Source organism: Leguminivora glycinivorella, chromosome Z, assembly GCF_023078275.1.
Source record: "Leguminivora glycinivorella isolate SPB_JAAS2020 chromosome Z, LegGlyc_1.1, whole genome shotgun sequence".
Lineage (NCBI taxonomy): Eukaryota > Metazoa > Arthropoda > Insecta > Lepidoptera > Tortricidae > Leguminivora > Leguminivora glycinivorella.
Genome location: NC_062998.1, coordinates 6,365,679 through 6,379,419, shown reverse-complemented (window position 1 = coordinate 6,379,419; position 13,741 = coordinate 6,365,679). Strand labels below are relative to the sequence as shown.

General features: G+C 41.6%; 1 protein-coding gene across 1 annotated transcript in view; it reads right to left on the bottom strand.

The window, feature by feature from the left end:
- The window catches only part of LOC125241590 (protein purity of essence), a 148,582-nt gene that overhangs the window by 32,259 nt on the left and 102,582 nt on the right, over positions 1-13,741 (bottom strand). The window contains 16 exon segments of the mRNA XM_048150140.1: positions 625-774; positions 1,957-2,169; positions 3,306-3,424; positions 4,077-4,287; positions 4,816-4,956; positions 5,401-5,561; positions 5,818-5,924; positions 6,375-6,568; positions 7,104-7,323; positions 7,921-8,020; positions 8,100-8,234; positions 8,335-8,509; positions 8,739-8,930; positions 9,537-9,681; positions 10,080-10,183; positions 13,062-13,196. Coding sequence (XP_048006097.1) covers positions 625-774; positions 1,957-2,169; positions 3,306-3,424; positions 4,077-4,287; positions 4,816-4,956; positions 5,401-5,561; positions 5,818-5,924; positions 6,375-6,568; positions 7,104-7,323; positions 7,921-8,020; positions 8,100-8,234; positions 8,335-8,509; positions 8,739-8,930; positions 9,537-9,681; positions 10,080-10,183; positions 13,062-13,196 — 2,502 coding nt within the window.

Genomic DNA, 13,741 nt, shown 5'->3' with positions numbered 1-13,741 from the left:
ATGTTTTTGCACAATAACGTCGAATTAAAACAAACTACACACCACCGAAATAGTTCAAATAGTTTCGTGATAAGTTTACAAATGTCAAACATACCATAGACAAGAGAAATAGAAAATAAGCCGGTTTTCAATTACGAAAAATGTGGTTGCGTTCAAGAATATTTAAATGTCGAATGTAAAATTATTGGATAAACTTATGATTTTTACCTTTGTTTTGCAATATCTAATATGTAAAACGCATTTAAGTTTATTTTTTCATCTTGATTTAAATTATGAACCTAAATATTATATTATTTATTAAAAGTTACTTATTACTGTAAATGAAAACATACCTGATAAATGGAAGTTGTGCTTTTAAAAAAAAAATAACAGAACTCCTATATTCATATGATTACTGCTAGCAGTAATCCTATGAACCTATAGACAAATAGACTTTCTCATCGTTACTCAAATGAACTTAATTTGGATACCGCTGACAATAATCTAATTGACAGATTTAAGTGCTGGAGTAGAAAAATGTCTTTGAAAATACGATGGAAACCCTTTTCGCACATCTGTACCGCAGTTGGGTTTGCTAAGGTGGTTTTTTGGAGCGTAATATTTGAATGTTGCGGTATATCTTACGGCCTTGCTGCGCTCGTAGGAGTCGCACAGCGACTTGACCATCTGGCAGGCCGTGTCGCGCGCGATGCGCGAGCTCTGCTCGAACATGACGGGCCGCAGCCAGCTGCCGTCCTCGAGGGACAGCTGACGCATGCCGTGCGAGAGCAGCATCTAGACAAACAGACAGAAATAAGTCATTAATTAGTTGAATTAGGAACAGCAGTGCGACGACAACAACGTATAGGGTACAATCTGCAATTTTTTTTTTCAGAAAATTGCACCTTACCCACCAACGTACAAGGTGCTATCTGCTACAAGAAAAAATCGCAGATTGCGCTTTGTACGTTGTTGTCGTCGAGTGGTCCATTTCTCAAAACTGAAAGTTACAAGTTACAAGCGGAAGTCTCTTTCTAACTCGTCATACAGTGATCGGGGATTTGGATGCCACTCGGGGTGAATGACCTCAATCATTATGCTAGTATGGATATGCCGCGGGATTCCAGGGTTTATGTGGTTAGATAAAGGACAGATTTTATCATAATATTAGCTTTATATTATATACATATATTGATTGTCAATTGCTATTACGGGTCAATGTTTTAAATGTGACATATAAACATCAATGTTATTAGGTTATTACCTACTGCTGAATTATTTTTTCCTCATTAATTTTGTATCTATAGGCTTCACTTACTAAAAAATATGCGATTTATATAATAGTTCACTTTATTATCATAAAAAAAATACTAAACAACATATTATTACTTTCCAATTTAATCATCAAGCCCACTAGACTAAAATGGTAGTTTACGTAAGGAAATCCAGTAGTAACTTGGGGGAAACAACGATCATTTGTCTACTATGACTTAAAAAAATCACGCTATCACGGGCCAAACGGCGTATGCATATTACCGTTTCTAATGGACACCCCGCAGTGTGTCATCCAAATCCCCGATAACTGCATTTTAGACATTGACAACCACTTATAAACTGTAACTTGTAGCTTCGAGGAATGAGCCCCGGTTCTACACTCTAGCTAGAAGGCAAATTTGACCCACTTAACGGTTTCTGATGGGGCTGAAATTAAGCTTAGCTCTAACGTCTAGCGAGCGCAGCGTCGGGCCAACTGTATGGAAAAGACGCCGCGTCGACGTCGCTTACAATGAAATGCAACATTATGATGACAAAAAAGTGATCTGATGCCATAATCAGACAGGAGTTACTCATGGGATGTTTTTTAAAACTATGTCTATGGTTGGTAGAATTGTCTCGATGAATATTAGATTACCTGGGTGGAAAGTACAGTAAGCGATAAAAGTTTTACATAAAAATGTTCTTTTCAGGTAATGTTACCTTCTCCCTCCACCTCGCCACGTATTTGTGCGCGATGTAAGCTTCGCGGGGCGGCCGCTGCACGCTCTCCGCAGGTGGAGCCACTAGTCGTTGCCAGTCCTTGTGCGACACGTCACCAGCCAGCCACCCGGCCAAGTCCACGACCACGCTTCCGGTCGACGCGGTCAGGGCGCCGGTTGCGGCTGACGCGGATACTGTGCTGGCGGTTTCCGCCTATTAGCAGAGAAAAAAGTTTATGTAGCCTACATAGCATAATCTATCCAGAAACAGTTTTAACTAAACAAAGTTAGAAAGGAAGATATTTTTCCCCTCACTAGCTCGGAAACATGTGTTTTGTCCTTTATTACCAGCGGGTAAAAACGCATTTTATCCACTAGTGGGTAAAGTAATTTGACCTTGAATAAAGTCAAATTAACTGCTTTAAAATTGATAAATGTAGGTGAATCTAGTAATAAAGATGATTTACCACCCGTGGAACTACTGGAAGCAGTAATAAACGCATTTTTTGCGTTTTAGTTTCCTCGCTATAGTGAGGGGAAAAGTTTTGTGTTACACTCGGGTGCAAATGTATTTTACTTCTCGTGTGTTAAAAAAACTCGCAAGTTCAGGATTCTATTCTCGAACCACTCGGTTCGCTCGTGGTTCAACTATAGGATCCTTTCACTTGCTCGTTTTTCAATTCCACACTCGGCGTTAAAATACAACTTTGCCCCCTTGTATAACAAATAACTATTATATGCCCATATTAAATTCGCTGTTTTAATTCAACCATTTTGTTTTCGTGTATCCGATTGTTCTATTTCAAATTCATTTCAGATTCTATGATTAAATAGTACGTTTTTTTTATCAATCTAGTGTTTAATTGTGGCACATAGGACAACTGTAAATTGTGTCGCTTAACTTCAAAGTTGTGTAAATCCATTCAGCTTGAGGTTTGAATATGTAAAAAATATAATATGATCTGAAAGATAATCAAGGATAAGCAAATGGATTTACCCAATTTTGAAGTTAAGCGGCACAATTCACTGTTGTAATAAGTCAACTAAATATTTTCCACTAGTTGTAAATGTAAACATTGCCAAGGCACATTTCGGACACTGGCGATCAAATATATGAAAAAGGCGCGTTCCTAGCACACACTCTAAAGCTCGTGTAGGTGAACGCGTACCATACTTGTATGAGTGAGATATGACAGGTTGACTGTTCGCGTTTTTGACAGGCGGTAACTGTGAGGTAACCGAGAGGGGGTGGTAGGCGCTTTCAGCGGGGAGCGGGAGTGGCCATACTGTACGATAGTACTCTTTATTATACTGTGACCAAGGTGTCAAAAGTTCGTAGTCTCCAAGTACCTTGACCTCCTTGGGATCAGCGTGGCTGTTAGCGGACACGACTGGCGGCACCGGCGCCATGAGCTGCTGCATGTAACGCAGGCACGGCAGCGCGACCTGCTGCAGGGCGAACTGGTGCGCTGTGGAAACAAATAATATGTTATGAAATGAAATATTTATTTTTCCAAGTAGGCATATTACAATGCGCATATGAACAAATAAAGCTACGCCGGCTCTAACCCTACGCTTCAGCCTCGAGGAAATTTCAGTCCCCTCTCAGTTGGAGGGGCGTGTCCACTATGGGACCGTTAGTTTTGATATGCCACTATTTCTCAGATGTTTCAGTACATGTCTTAGTGCCTTACAAAGGAAGCTAGTTTTTTGTTTCAAATAGTATTTCCGCCTGTTGCATTGGTATTATATTGTAAGGACGGCTCCACTCATATAGGGCTCTGACTAACATCAATCAATCATACAATCTGTCTCGGAGAAATGATGAAGATGACATCACGAAAGTTCAACCATGTCAATCATGTGGACGAACAGTAGCCTAGCAACCAGCATTCCATGCCGTCTTGACTAGCGAGTGACATGAGAGAGAGTGAGAGAGGGGGGGAGATACAGAGGGAGGAAGGGAGGGAGGGAGAGGGGGAGGGAAGAGAGGGGTCGGAGAGAGAGGGGGTGGAGAGAGAGAGAGAGGTAGAGATATAGGGAGAGGGGAGGGAGGGGAGGGAGAGGGGAGAGGGAGGGAGGGAGAGGAGGAGGGAGAGGGAGAGAGAGGGAGGCACTTACAGTTGGGAGACGAAGTGTTGATGCCCGGTATGCCGGCTAGAGCCTCCGGCTTCAGGATCACGCTAGCTGCGGGCGGCAGCCCGGCCACCTCGGTGAGCTGCGGGCAACACCACACCCACAGCCGGACCACGCAGCGGAGACGCACCTCCCAGCATTCCACACCGTCTTGCACCTTCACTAGCGAGCCTAGGAGTAGCACTAGCGGACGAACCTGAAATAAGGAGCTGTGTTAGAATGTGTATTATTGGCAGATATGCCTACGTTGATTAACAGAATGCTATCTGAAATTGAAAAAAAATACCAGACAAGTAGGCACATCAATAAATATCAGTCATGAATTGATTGGTTAAACTTTTGTAGTTATAACATTGAATTATTTTATTTCTATATTTACATAAGAAACTAAGACTAAACTTAAAAGCTAGCGAATGTCTACTAAAATAGGCCCTTGAGGCATTGAACCAAGGATACTGGCGACATTTCCTCGCTGTATCTCGCCTTTGTACATAACCGTTATAATTATTCTCTGTACATGTAATTTGTTCTGTACAATAAAGTGTTTACTACTACTACTACTGATACGTTGTGCGAGGAAGTCGCCAGCTCTTCGGTCACCAGTTACCTCAACCATTGATTGGGGATACTATATTTATCCAAATATTCTTCTACACCTGGCCACACGCCGTAAATGGGGTCTTTGCAACTGTGTTTGCAAAAATGACGTCATAGTAAGACTCACAGAGTTGTTGAGATCTTGCGAGGCGGCGTGTCCCATCAGCGAAAGTGTGATTCGCTGCGACAGTAGGCTGCAGAGCGACTCTGTCGCCGGTAAGTTGTCCCGGGTTACTAGGCAGATAAGCGCGCGAACTTCTTCTTGACACTGTAAAATAGTAAAAGGGTTGGCGATAAACAGGTCAAACAGATACATAATGGATAGTACAGTGAAGTGCAAAAATACGTATCGAAATAATCGTCTCATAAATATGGTACTACGCTTTTATTACACCGGACTAAGATTCTATAGGACATATTTTTGAGTAAGATGTGTACACCCATATTTTTACACTTGACTGTACTTAAACCGAGCATTGTGTTTGCTCGACGCACAGCTAAATCTGATTTTATTGTATCTTAATTACTAGATCGACAGTTTACTGGCCATTTTATTATGTTATATCAGCTGAAGGGGCCGTCATAAGAATGTTTACAGAAGGTACAACGTATGCTTATAAACATTGATTAATTTTAGCGCTACGTCGCGAGATTCTAGGCTCCAATGGCAGTTTGAAGCAGCCAAACGAGTTTGAGAGCTGTAACGCTGTACCTGAGGGGTTCCACGATGTAAGTTGTGTTGCACCAGCTCCTGAACCAGCCCGAAGCGGCATAGGCGCGTTCGGTGCTCGGGCTGCGAGGCAAGCGCGCGCAGCAATGTCAGGCAGTGCTCGGCGCAGGCTAGCGAGCAACCGTAGCAGCCGCCGCCAGATTCTGTAAAAAAAACATTGATAAATCTTTTCATTCGTGATGATTGATAACCCGTTCTCTGGTCCATAATGTCATACAATCAAGCCTTTCTGAAGTTACAAACGCGCGTTATCTTACGCACATCAGTATATTACGTTAAGATCACAAGTGTGAATAAGCTTAGTAAATGTACTGGTAAAACTTCTACGATTAGGCTTTCGAGTAACCATAAGTGAAAATAATCTTTGGCTTCAGTTATTCAGCTTGATGAAGCACTTGCCTTTGGTAAGTTCTCCGTCGTAGTTCTGCACCAGCCCAGCGTACACCGGCAGTGTATCTCCTTTCAGTTGCTCACTTTGAGATCTATCGTAGGCGACTAGTTCTTTCCTGTAAAAATACGAAAAATGTCACTAAAATAGTTTGTGTGACGGACAAGTGATGACTTTGAACAATCGACAAGAAAATACATTAAAAGTGATATTTTTCTGAGTAGTCAGTTTATCTGCAGACCGGTAGACTACGTCGGAAACGGAAGCCTCAATTTCACTAAGGTCACGCGGCCGCGGTAGCCCTAAGGCCGACATTAGACTATCATAGAAATCACATTGACTATCATAGAATTTTTCATCACATTGAAATTAAAGGCAGGCATACAGACCTATGATCAAAGATATATGATAATGTAATATGGGCCTAAGAAGCGCTGGCTGGACGTGGACATTGTGACAGCGGACATGCAATTAAAATCTCACACCTGAGGATGCCGAAGACCGAGTAAAGCGTAGAAGACAGGCGCTAGGCCGGGAAAACCCTATGTTGAAGAAGAAGTCGGTTTACCTGCAGGCTAGCACCTTCTGTATGATCTTGGACAGGTCCTCGAAGTGGCCCTTGCTGTCGACGCAATACTTGTGCGCGAGCGTTTGTATCACGCGGTTGATCTGCGCGCCGCCGAACGAGGTGGTGGACGCGTTGCTGTTCTCGTCTCCAGGGCGACCTTCGAGGCGGTGCTCGCTTATCTTGTGGACGAGGGACTGTGGAAATTCATTATGTTATTGTCTAGCAAACATGTTTTAATCTTGAGAGAAAGGGGTTACAATGCCGATAAAAATATAACTGTATGTTACTTAACTATAACTTACATGGCGACCCTGCCAGTCAAAACAGTAGTCATGATGAGAAAAGTTTTTTTTAACCACGTTACTTGAAAATAGTTGGGGGATGACGTCATTTACCTCCAGGACGGGTTTGTTAGCGACCAGCTGCCGGTAGACACGATCAGCTTTATCCAAGAGCGCGCCAATGGTCTGAACCATCTTCTTGCATTCCTCGTCGTTCTCAATATTGTCGACGGCACAGCAGGGACGAGCGGTGAGCGTGTAGCCTATAGTGACGTCACTTACCTCCAACACAGGTTTGTTAGCGACCAGCTGCCGGTACACGCGGTCAGCTTTATCCAACAGCGCGCCAATGGTCTGAACCATCTTCTTGCGTTCCTCGTCGTTCTCGATATTGTCGACGGCACAGCAGGGACGAGCGGTGTGTGTAGTCTATAGTGACGTCACTTACCTCCAACACAGGTTTGTTAGCGACCAGCTGTCGGTACACGCGGTCAGCTTTGTCCAACAGCGCGCCAATGGTCTGAACCATCTTCTTGCGTTCCTCGTCGTTCTCGATATTGTCGACGGCACAGCAGGGACGAGCGGTGAGCGTGTAGTCGAACTTGGCGTATTTGCAGAAGCCGCACGCGTGGCAGAGGAACGGGTCTTTCTCGTCGTAGTTTATAGCGCTGTGAATAAACGACAGATTAACAAATGCCACCCGTTTCGATGTCAAGAATAGAATTTAGAGCCGGTTGCATGCAACCGTCTGTCATCGTTAAAGCGTTCGTTAAATTTTCTGCTGCGTCACGATGATGTGTCTGTCAAATGTGGTTGATGCAACTGGACCTTAGGGTGATTAAATAGACAGCTTTATTTGTGTTTCTGTGATATGCCTTTTGAACGCCAAGAACACATCGTGTGTTCTAGCAAACGCTGTCAAAGTAACTTCGACACTATTAACTTGCTTGCGCACTGTGGCTCATTTTTCGAAGCTACAAGTTACAATTTACAAGTGGTTGTCAATGTCTAATATGACAAGTTGGAAAGAGACTTCCGCTTGTAACTTATAACTTTCAGTTTTGAGAAATGGGCCCCTGAAACCTGGAATTTAATTGATGTTTGTGTTTATAAGTATGACATAAAGCGTTTAAAAGGTTAATTTTATGATCATTAATAGAGATAAGTCGATTTTGTGTTTGTTATTGTAGTGAATTTTAGAAATTCCGAGATTGTTTGGTGTGTTTCACCTAGAGTTACAAAATCTTATGACTAGGGCGACTTACCGACACTTGTGGCACTGGAATACATTCTCGCCGCAATTGGCGCAAACACCTGGGTTGGCGGGCACGGATTGCGAGCAGCGCGGGCACTGCAGCGATTCACCTATCAAAAACAAATACATTTAAAAAACTGTATCACATAGAAATAAAATTAAGAGAAGTTCAACATCGCATCACGTTACCTGTGGCCTGCTGGTTCTCATAGAAGTCAGCGTACTCCATCATAAGGTTGCATGCGACGATCGGCAGTGGGAAATCCACGCGGACCTCTGATTGGCCGGATTGGAGTTGGACACGCTTCGCCTTGTGCCACATGCCTGGGGAAATTAAATTGTATGTAGTAGAATAGTGGCTATGAATGGAGTTACATTACAACTCTTCCCTTACTTATTCCTCTATGTTTTTAACTAAACTTACCAGGTTTGTTCTTGAGTTCCTGCACCGCTTGCACAGTGCGGTTGTTGTAGTAAAAGTTGATGCTGCGCACCATCTTGCTGCGTTTGATGTCGCCGATCCGCAGACTGATGCGGCTGATCATGTGGCTGTTCACGAGTTTCACTATTTGGGTGGTCGTTGTGAATTTCGAGTCGATCTGTGGACGAGTAACCAATTAGTAAGTAGGTGTTTGAATAGCTCATTCTGCGCGTCGCGTTTGAGTGGTGTGACATTTACGACCACGTTGTATGATACGGATGGAGTGAAGGTAGACATCAGTGTATTATACGTGCGATAGGGACGGCCGATGTTTTATCGTTTATCGCGCGACCATGCTATCAGTTCTGAACGCATATCGATGGCAGCATAATGTTCGTGTTTCATACCTTAATGGTGGGCAGTTTGATGGTAGCCATGGGCACCTCAGGGTTATTACAGACGAGGCACGGCTCAGACTCCAAGTAGTAACCATCTAGCTCCACGTACGCTCCAAGAGCGGCATAAAGGGACGCATTGCCGTGCATGGATAGCAGTTGGTTTTGGCTGCGAAGCAGGTCTACAGCGCTGCCGACGTATTTCTGTAAAAATAAATAATTTGTACACTTCTCCTTGTATATACGAGTGGCAAGCCATAAGGGAGCAGTTACACTGCGTCGTTCACCTACAGGAAAGTATGAGGTTGCCAGGCAACCCACATTGTTCTCATGCGGCGAATGAGACAGTAGACAGTGTAATAGCCACTTCGTGGAGCAGAATTTATCGAAACTGCAGACCTATGACATGAAATGCACAATTTTGTTGTTTCGAGAAATTATATGCTAACTTTTTAGAAACTACTGTCGGTTCGTGATAGAAGTATAAGCATCTCTGGAACAAGACCGGTTCCATTTGTATTTCTTTAACCTTATCAGTGTGTGTTTACAACTTTAAACTTTTGGTCAGACCTGTCAATAATAATTTGTAGTCCTGAAATGCTTAATCATCGGAAACCAACTATAATAAGTAGATCGCTGTCGCGTCTGCCGCTGGAGATGGTCGAGAAGCTGCTGAATAGCTGAAGGATCTCAGGATCGTAGGCGGTAATTGCACAAAAGATATCAATGGGTCGAAGTGTATCCGTAAGAGCCCCACAGATTTAAAATAAGAGAAGACAAGGATGTCACTGTTTATAATCTACAACCGACCTCAGTGTCAATGTCCGTAGTCTTGAGCGTGAAGTAGCCCAGGAGATCAACGAACTGGGCTGCCTTGCGTCCGTATTGGGGCAGCGTGGGCCAAATGCCCCAGAGCAGGGACACTAGGGACGCTTGCTCGGCTGGCGGCGAGTTGCTGTACAATAACATAAATACATTAGAAGAATACGTACATACATGGTGGGATCGAGTAATCAGATATGTTATAACCATACATACATCACTGAAGTCTTAATAAGCAAAAACGTTATACGACTTTGAAATAAAAAATCTTCTTTTCGTGTTATACCAGTGAGGTTCCGGCTGTAAAGCAAAAATTATGCTCATTCACACTAACAAAACTGTAAAATGTTGAACCAGGACAACATAGGCGCCAGTACGTTATTAAATGTTTGTGTTGAGTTTTTTTTTGTCAATCTAATCCGTATTATTACAACGGATAATAGCAGAATGAACTCATATTTTTATAGGAAATCTACATTATAAGGCGGTTTTCCACACTCAATCGATATTGGACTCAAGTTTATTACTCACTTGTAGATGGCTAGAAGCAGGGCGTGAGCTTGCCAACGAACGGCTGTAGAGTTGGTTTCCAGTAGGAAGGCCTTCACGAACATCTTCAGTTCTTCTTGAGACACCTGTATCATAACATTTTATTAATCAGGTCAGTTTAACAGTTTTGAATGATTCACGGTTATTTTCATTAGACTTATATTGACTGGAATATATGTAGTCCGTGTTTATCTTTTTGATTTTTGTCGAGCTCCCGATATGAACATCATGATCAGTTTTCCGTGATCATGATGCATGCAACTGCGTCGAAATATCGGGAGCTCGAAAAAAATCAAAAGGTAATCACGGTTTATATTCCGGTCAATACAGGTCAGTTCAAAACTACCTAACACGTCTAGGGAATCATCATACTACAAATTCTTGCTTCAGTTAAAATAAACTATGTTAACCTTACGCCACCTTACCTTAGGTCTTTATGGGTTTTCGATCCTACATATTTTGATCAACTACAAGTTTATGATCGTGTAATCAAATTCGCAATTTTTTTTTCCGTACAACCAACATATATAACTCCATTTATAAAGTCTAAGAAAAAAAAGCTCAGCTCGTAAGTGCAGCAAACGTAGCTCAGCACCATACAGAAAAAGATCCGGTGGCCTAGATGCAAGAATATTATATACCATGGATATTGCGTGCCGAACATTACGTTGAAGCCAGAAAATTTGACCTTGAATTACGTCACGCCGGTCTTGCATCTCTTTCTTTAGGGTGTCCATGATTAAGCATACATTAGGGATATCCCGCGGAATTTGACGTATTACGTTTATACGACTGATTAATTTTGTAACTTATTAAATTCAAATCCGATCAATCGTTTTATCACGAAAGTGAACATCCATCCTCACAAACTCAAAAAGTAAGGTACATTAGGGCAATTCCGAAAGTCGTCTAATTAGGAAAGTCGCATAGAAATCACCATTATTTCCGTCATATCAAGATTCCCCTTTCGGAATTATCTGAACATTTCTGTCATTCGGAATTACTCTAATGCACCTTACTAATTTGTCAACCGCCAATAAGGTCCATTTCTATACCACTCTGCAGTTACTTTGCCTTACGCCACAAAATACGGTACAGTTTTTACCAGTGGTAAACTACTGGGATTTTTTTTTCAGAACCGTTCCAGAATAAGAGCGTGGTGAGTGTTGCAACACGAGGCTTAAAATATAACTTTTCTTTTACTGACACCTGTATTTATTAAAAAATGTTTCAGTCACTTTAAACTATCACAATAATATTTTGGTAGTAACTACTGGGAAAACTAATCCCAGTAGCTATCAACCCCGGTGTGGTAATTAACAATGTGGGGAAAATCCCAGTAGTTAGGACAGGTAAAAACTTGGTGGTAACTAGTGGGAATAGCCACAAAAATATAAGGAAGTATTTGTCAATGGGGAAATAATGAAATACTAGGACGTTTTAAAACAGTATCTTTATTTTTAAGCGCCGCCCCAAATCTCAAGGAAGGTGGTTCTCAATTCGTACGTATTTCAATTCTCTTCGCATGTATATATATATATATGTATCTCAATTTAATGTTTATGCCACGATATCTCCGTCGTTACTGGACCGATTTTTAAAATTTCTTTCTGTGTCATAATCTTCAGGCTTAAAGTGCAAATCTGCAAATTGTTGAACGCTCTGAAACATTTCCTTTTATCGGTACAATCGACAGCCAACGCTGCCTCCTTCCTTCATCTTTTGGAACACTGAAAAGTTTAATATTATTCATGTTAATTGTAAAGACATAAACAATAAAGTTGGTATTATTATACTGTGATATGAACTATGAACATAGAAACCGTACCAAGTTGATAGATTTAGCTCCATTCAATAAGAGTAAATACCATGCAAGAAAAAAGATTGGTCACCCTAGTCGTAAAACCACACATAGCATTATTTTTCTTTAAAGGTCATATTTATCGTTCTAAACCTATTCGTGGGAATTTTGATATAATTTGAGACAATGAAAACAATATAATGATAAGAACTAACCAAGATTACAAGCAAAATAGCAGAAAATTTATTGCCAGCGAGGTTTATGAACATTTTGGTAAAATAAGTACTTACTTGTGAAATTTTACGTCGGATTTCGGTTTCCATTTACTTCCACAATGGTTCACTATGCAATACATAGCGCAGAACTTAAGTAAATCGTCGAAAAACGTTTATTTCGCAAAATAAATATCTGAATCGGTGAATGACTTTTGACAATTCTGACATATCGGGCATATTTTTTTATTATTAGTGTTCCCATAGTACGCAGGAGGCAAATACCGGAGAAATAAGGTTTTTGATTGAGTTTTTTTTCGTATAATACAAAGAAAAGTAAGTCAATTTGATTGAAGAATGTTTTATACGTTTTTTTTAGTAACTAATCTGGCAATACATCACAGTGTCGGAAAGAGATAGAACATAGGAGTAAAGGTGAATGAACCTGGCTTCAACTCATTGGTCGGCACGCAAAATCCATGGTATATAATATTCTTGCCTAGATGGCGTTATACCTTTGGGGGACGCTCAGCTAGATGGCGCTAATATTAATATTTGACATTTGACACATAGCAAGCTAAGAATATGGGCCAAATTGTCGAAAATGAGGTTTAAAAGTTTTAAGCCTGTGTCAAGAGATGGCAGTCTATGCACTGTGATTACACATTTTACTTCGACAGTAGCTCTATAATACTCGATCCTCTGTGGTACAACCAGGGGCATCTCACTCCGCAATTTTATCGCCCGCTACAAGTACATGTCAGCGGCCGCGAGTTCGCGGCCCATTCATTGGCGACGACCTTCGCGCGGCGCAATAAAATTCAATGTTGGCTGCTCGCGTGCGGTCCGTTTGTTAATGTAGGTAAGAATTTAGAATGTCGGCATTTTGTGAACATCAAAGGAGTGAGTCTTCTGTACTTGTACTATTATATATTCTGTGGTACAACATACCTGTTTCAATATTTGTTGTACAAGCACCGGCACGCGATGTTCCTGGAACTTGGAGCCGTCGGAGACGAACGCGTCGCTGTCGGCGCTGCGCTCGCGCTCTTGCCATTCGGAGGTCGAAGCTGATGCTGATGGGGCCTGAAAATATGTTACAGTGTTAAAATAGCTGCCCTACTCGATGACTGTAGTTTTTTTAAAGCGAGTGTGTCATTTAAGCATGTTATTTTCTGTTTTGTTTGTAATCTAGTTAGATTAAGTATGTAGTTACTTAGTGATACAATACAATGTGATGATAGCGCGAACCACCTATGCGACTGATGAGATGACGTCCGATAGCGATGTATGGAAGAAAAAGACATGCTGTGCCGACCCCAACTAATAGGGATAAGGGCAAGCGAATGATGAGTGTGAACCACCTAATAACTCCTAGTATTACTACAATGTTACTATTGGTGGGAACTTGTAATTGGCTTTTTGTAACCTAATTAAGTTAACCTTGCTGTATTAATAGGTGTTGGTTCGCCGAACAATAATAAATAAATATGATATTGATATATCATGTAGGTTTCTGGAAGGTCTGGCTGTGATTTCCCAAACCAGAGCTAATAACAGCAATAAATTATAATAGGACCATCCTAATATTGCCACAAAATTACATACTTGGCGAATGGCACAGGAAGTAG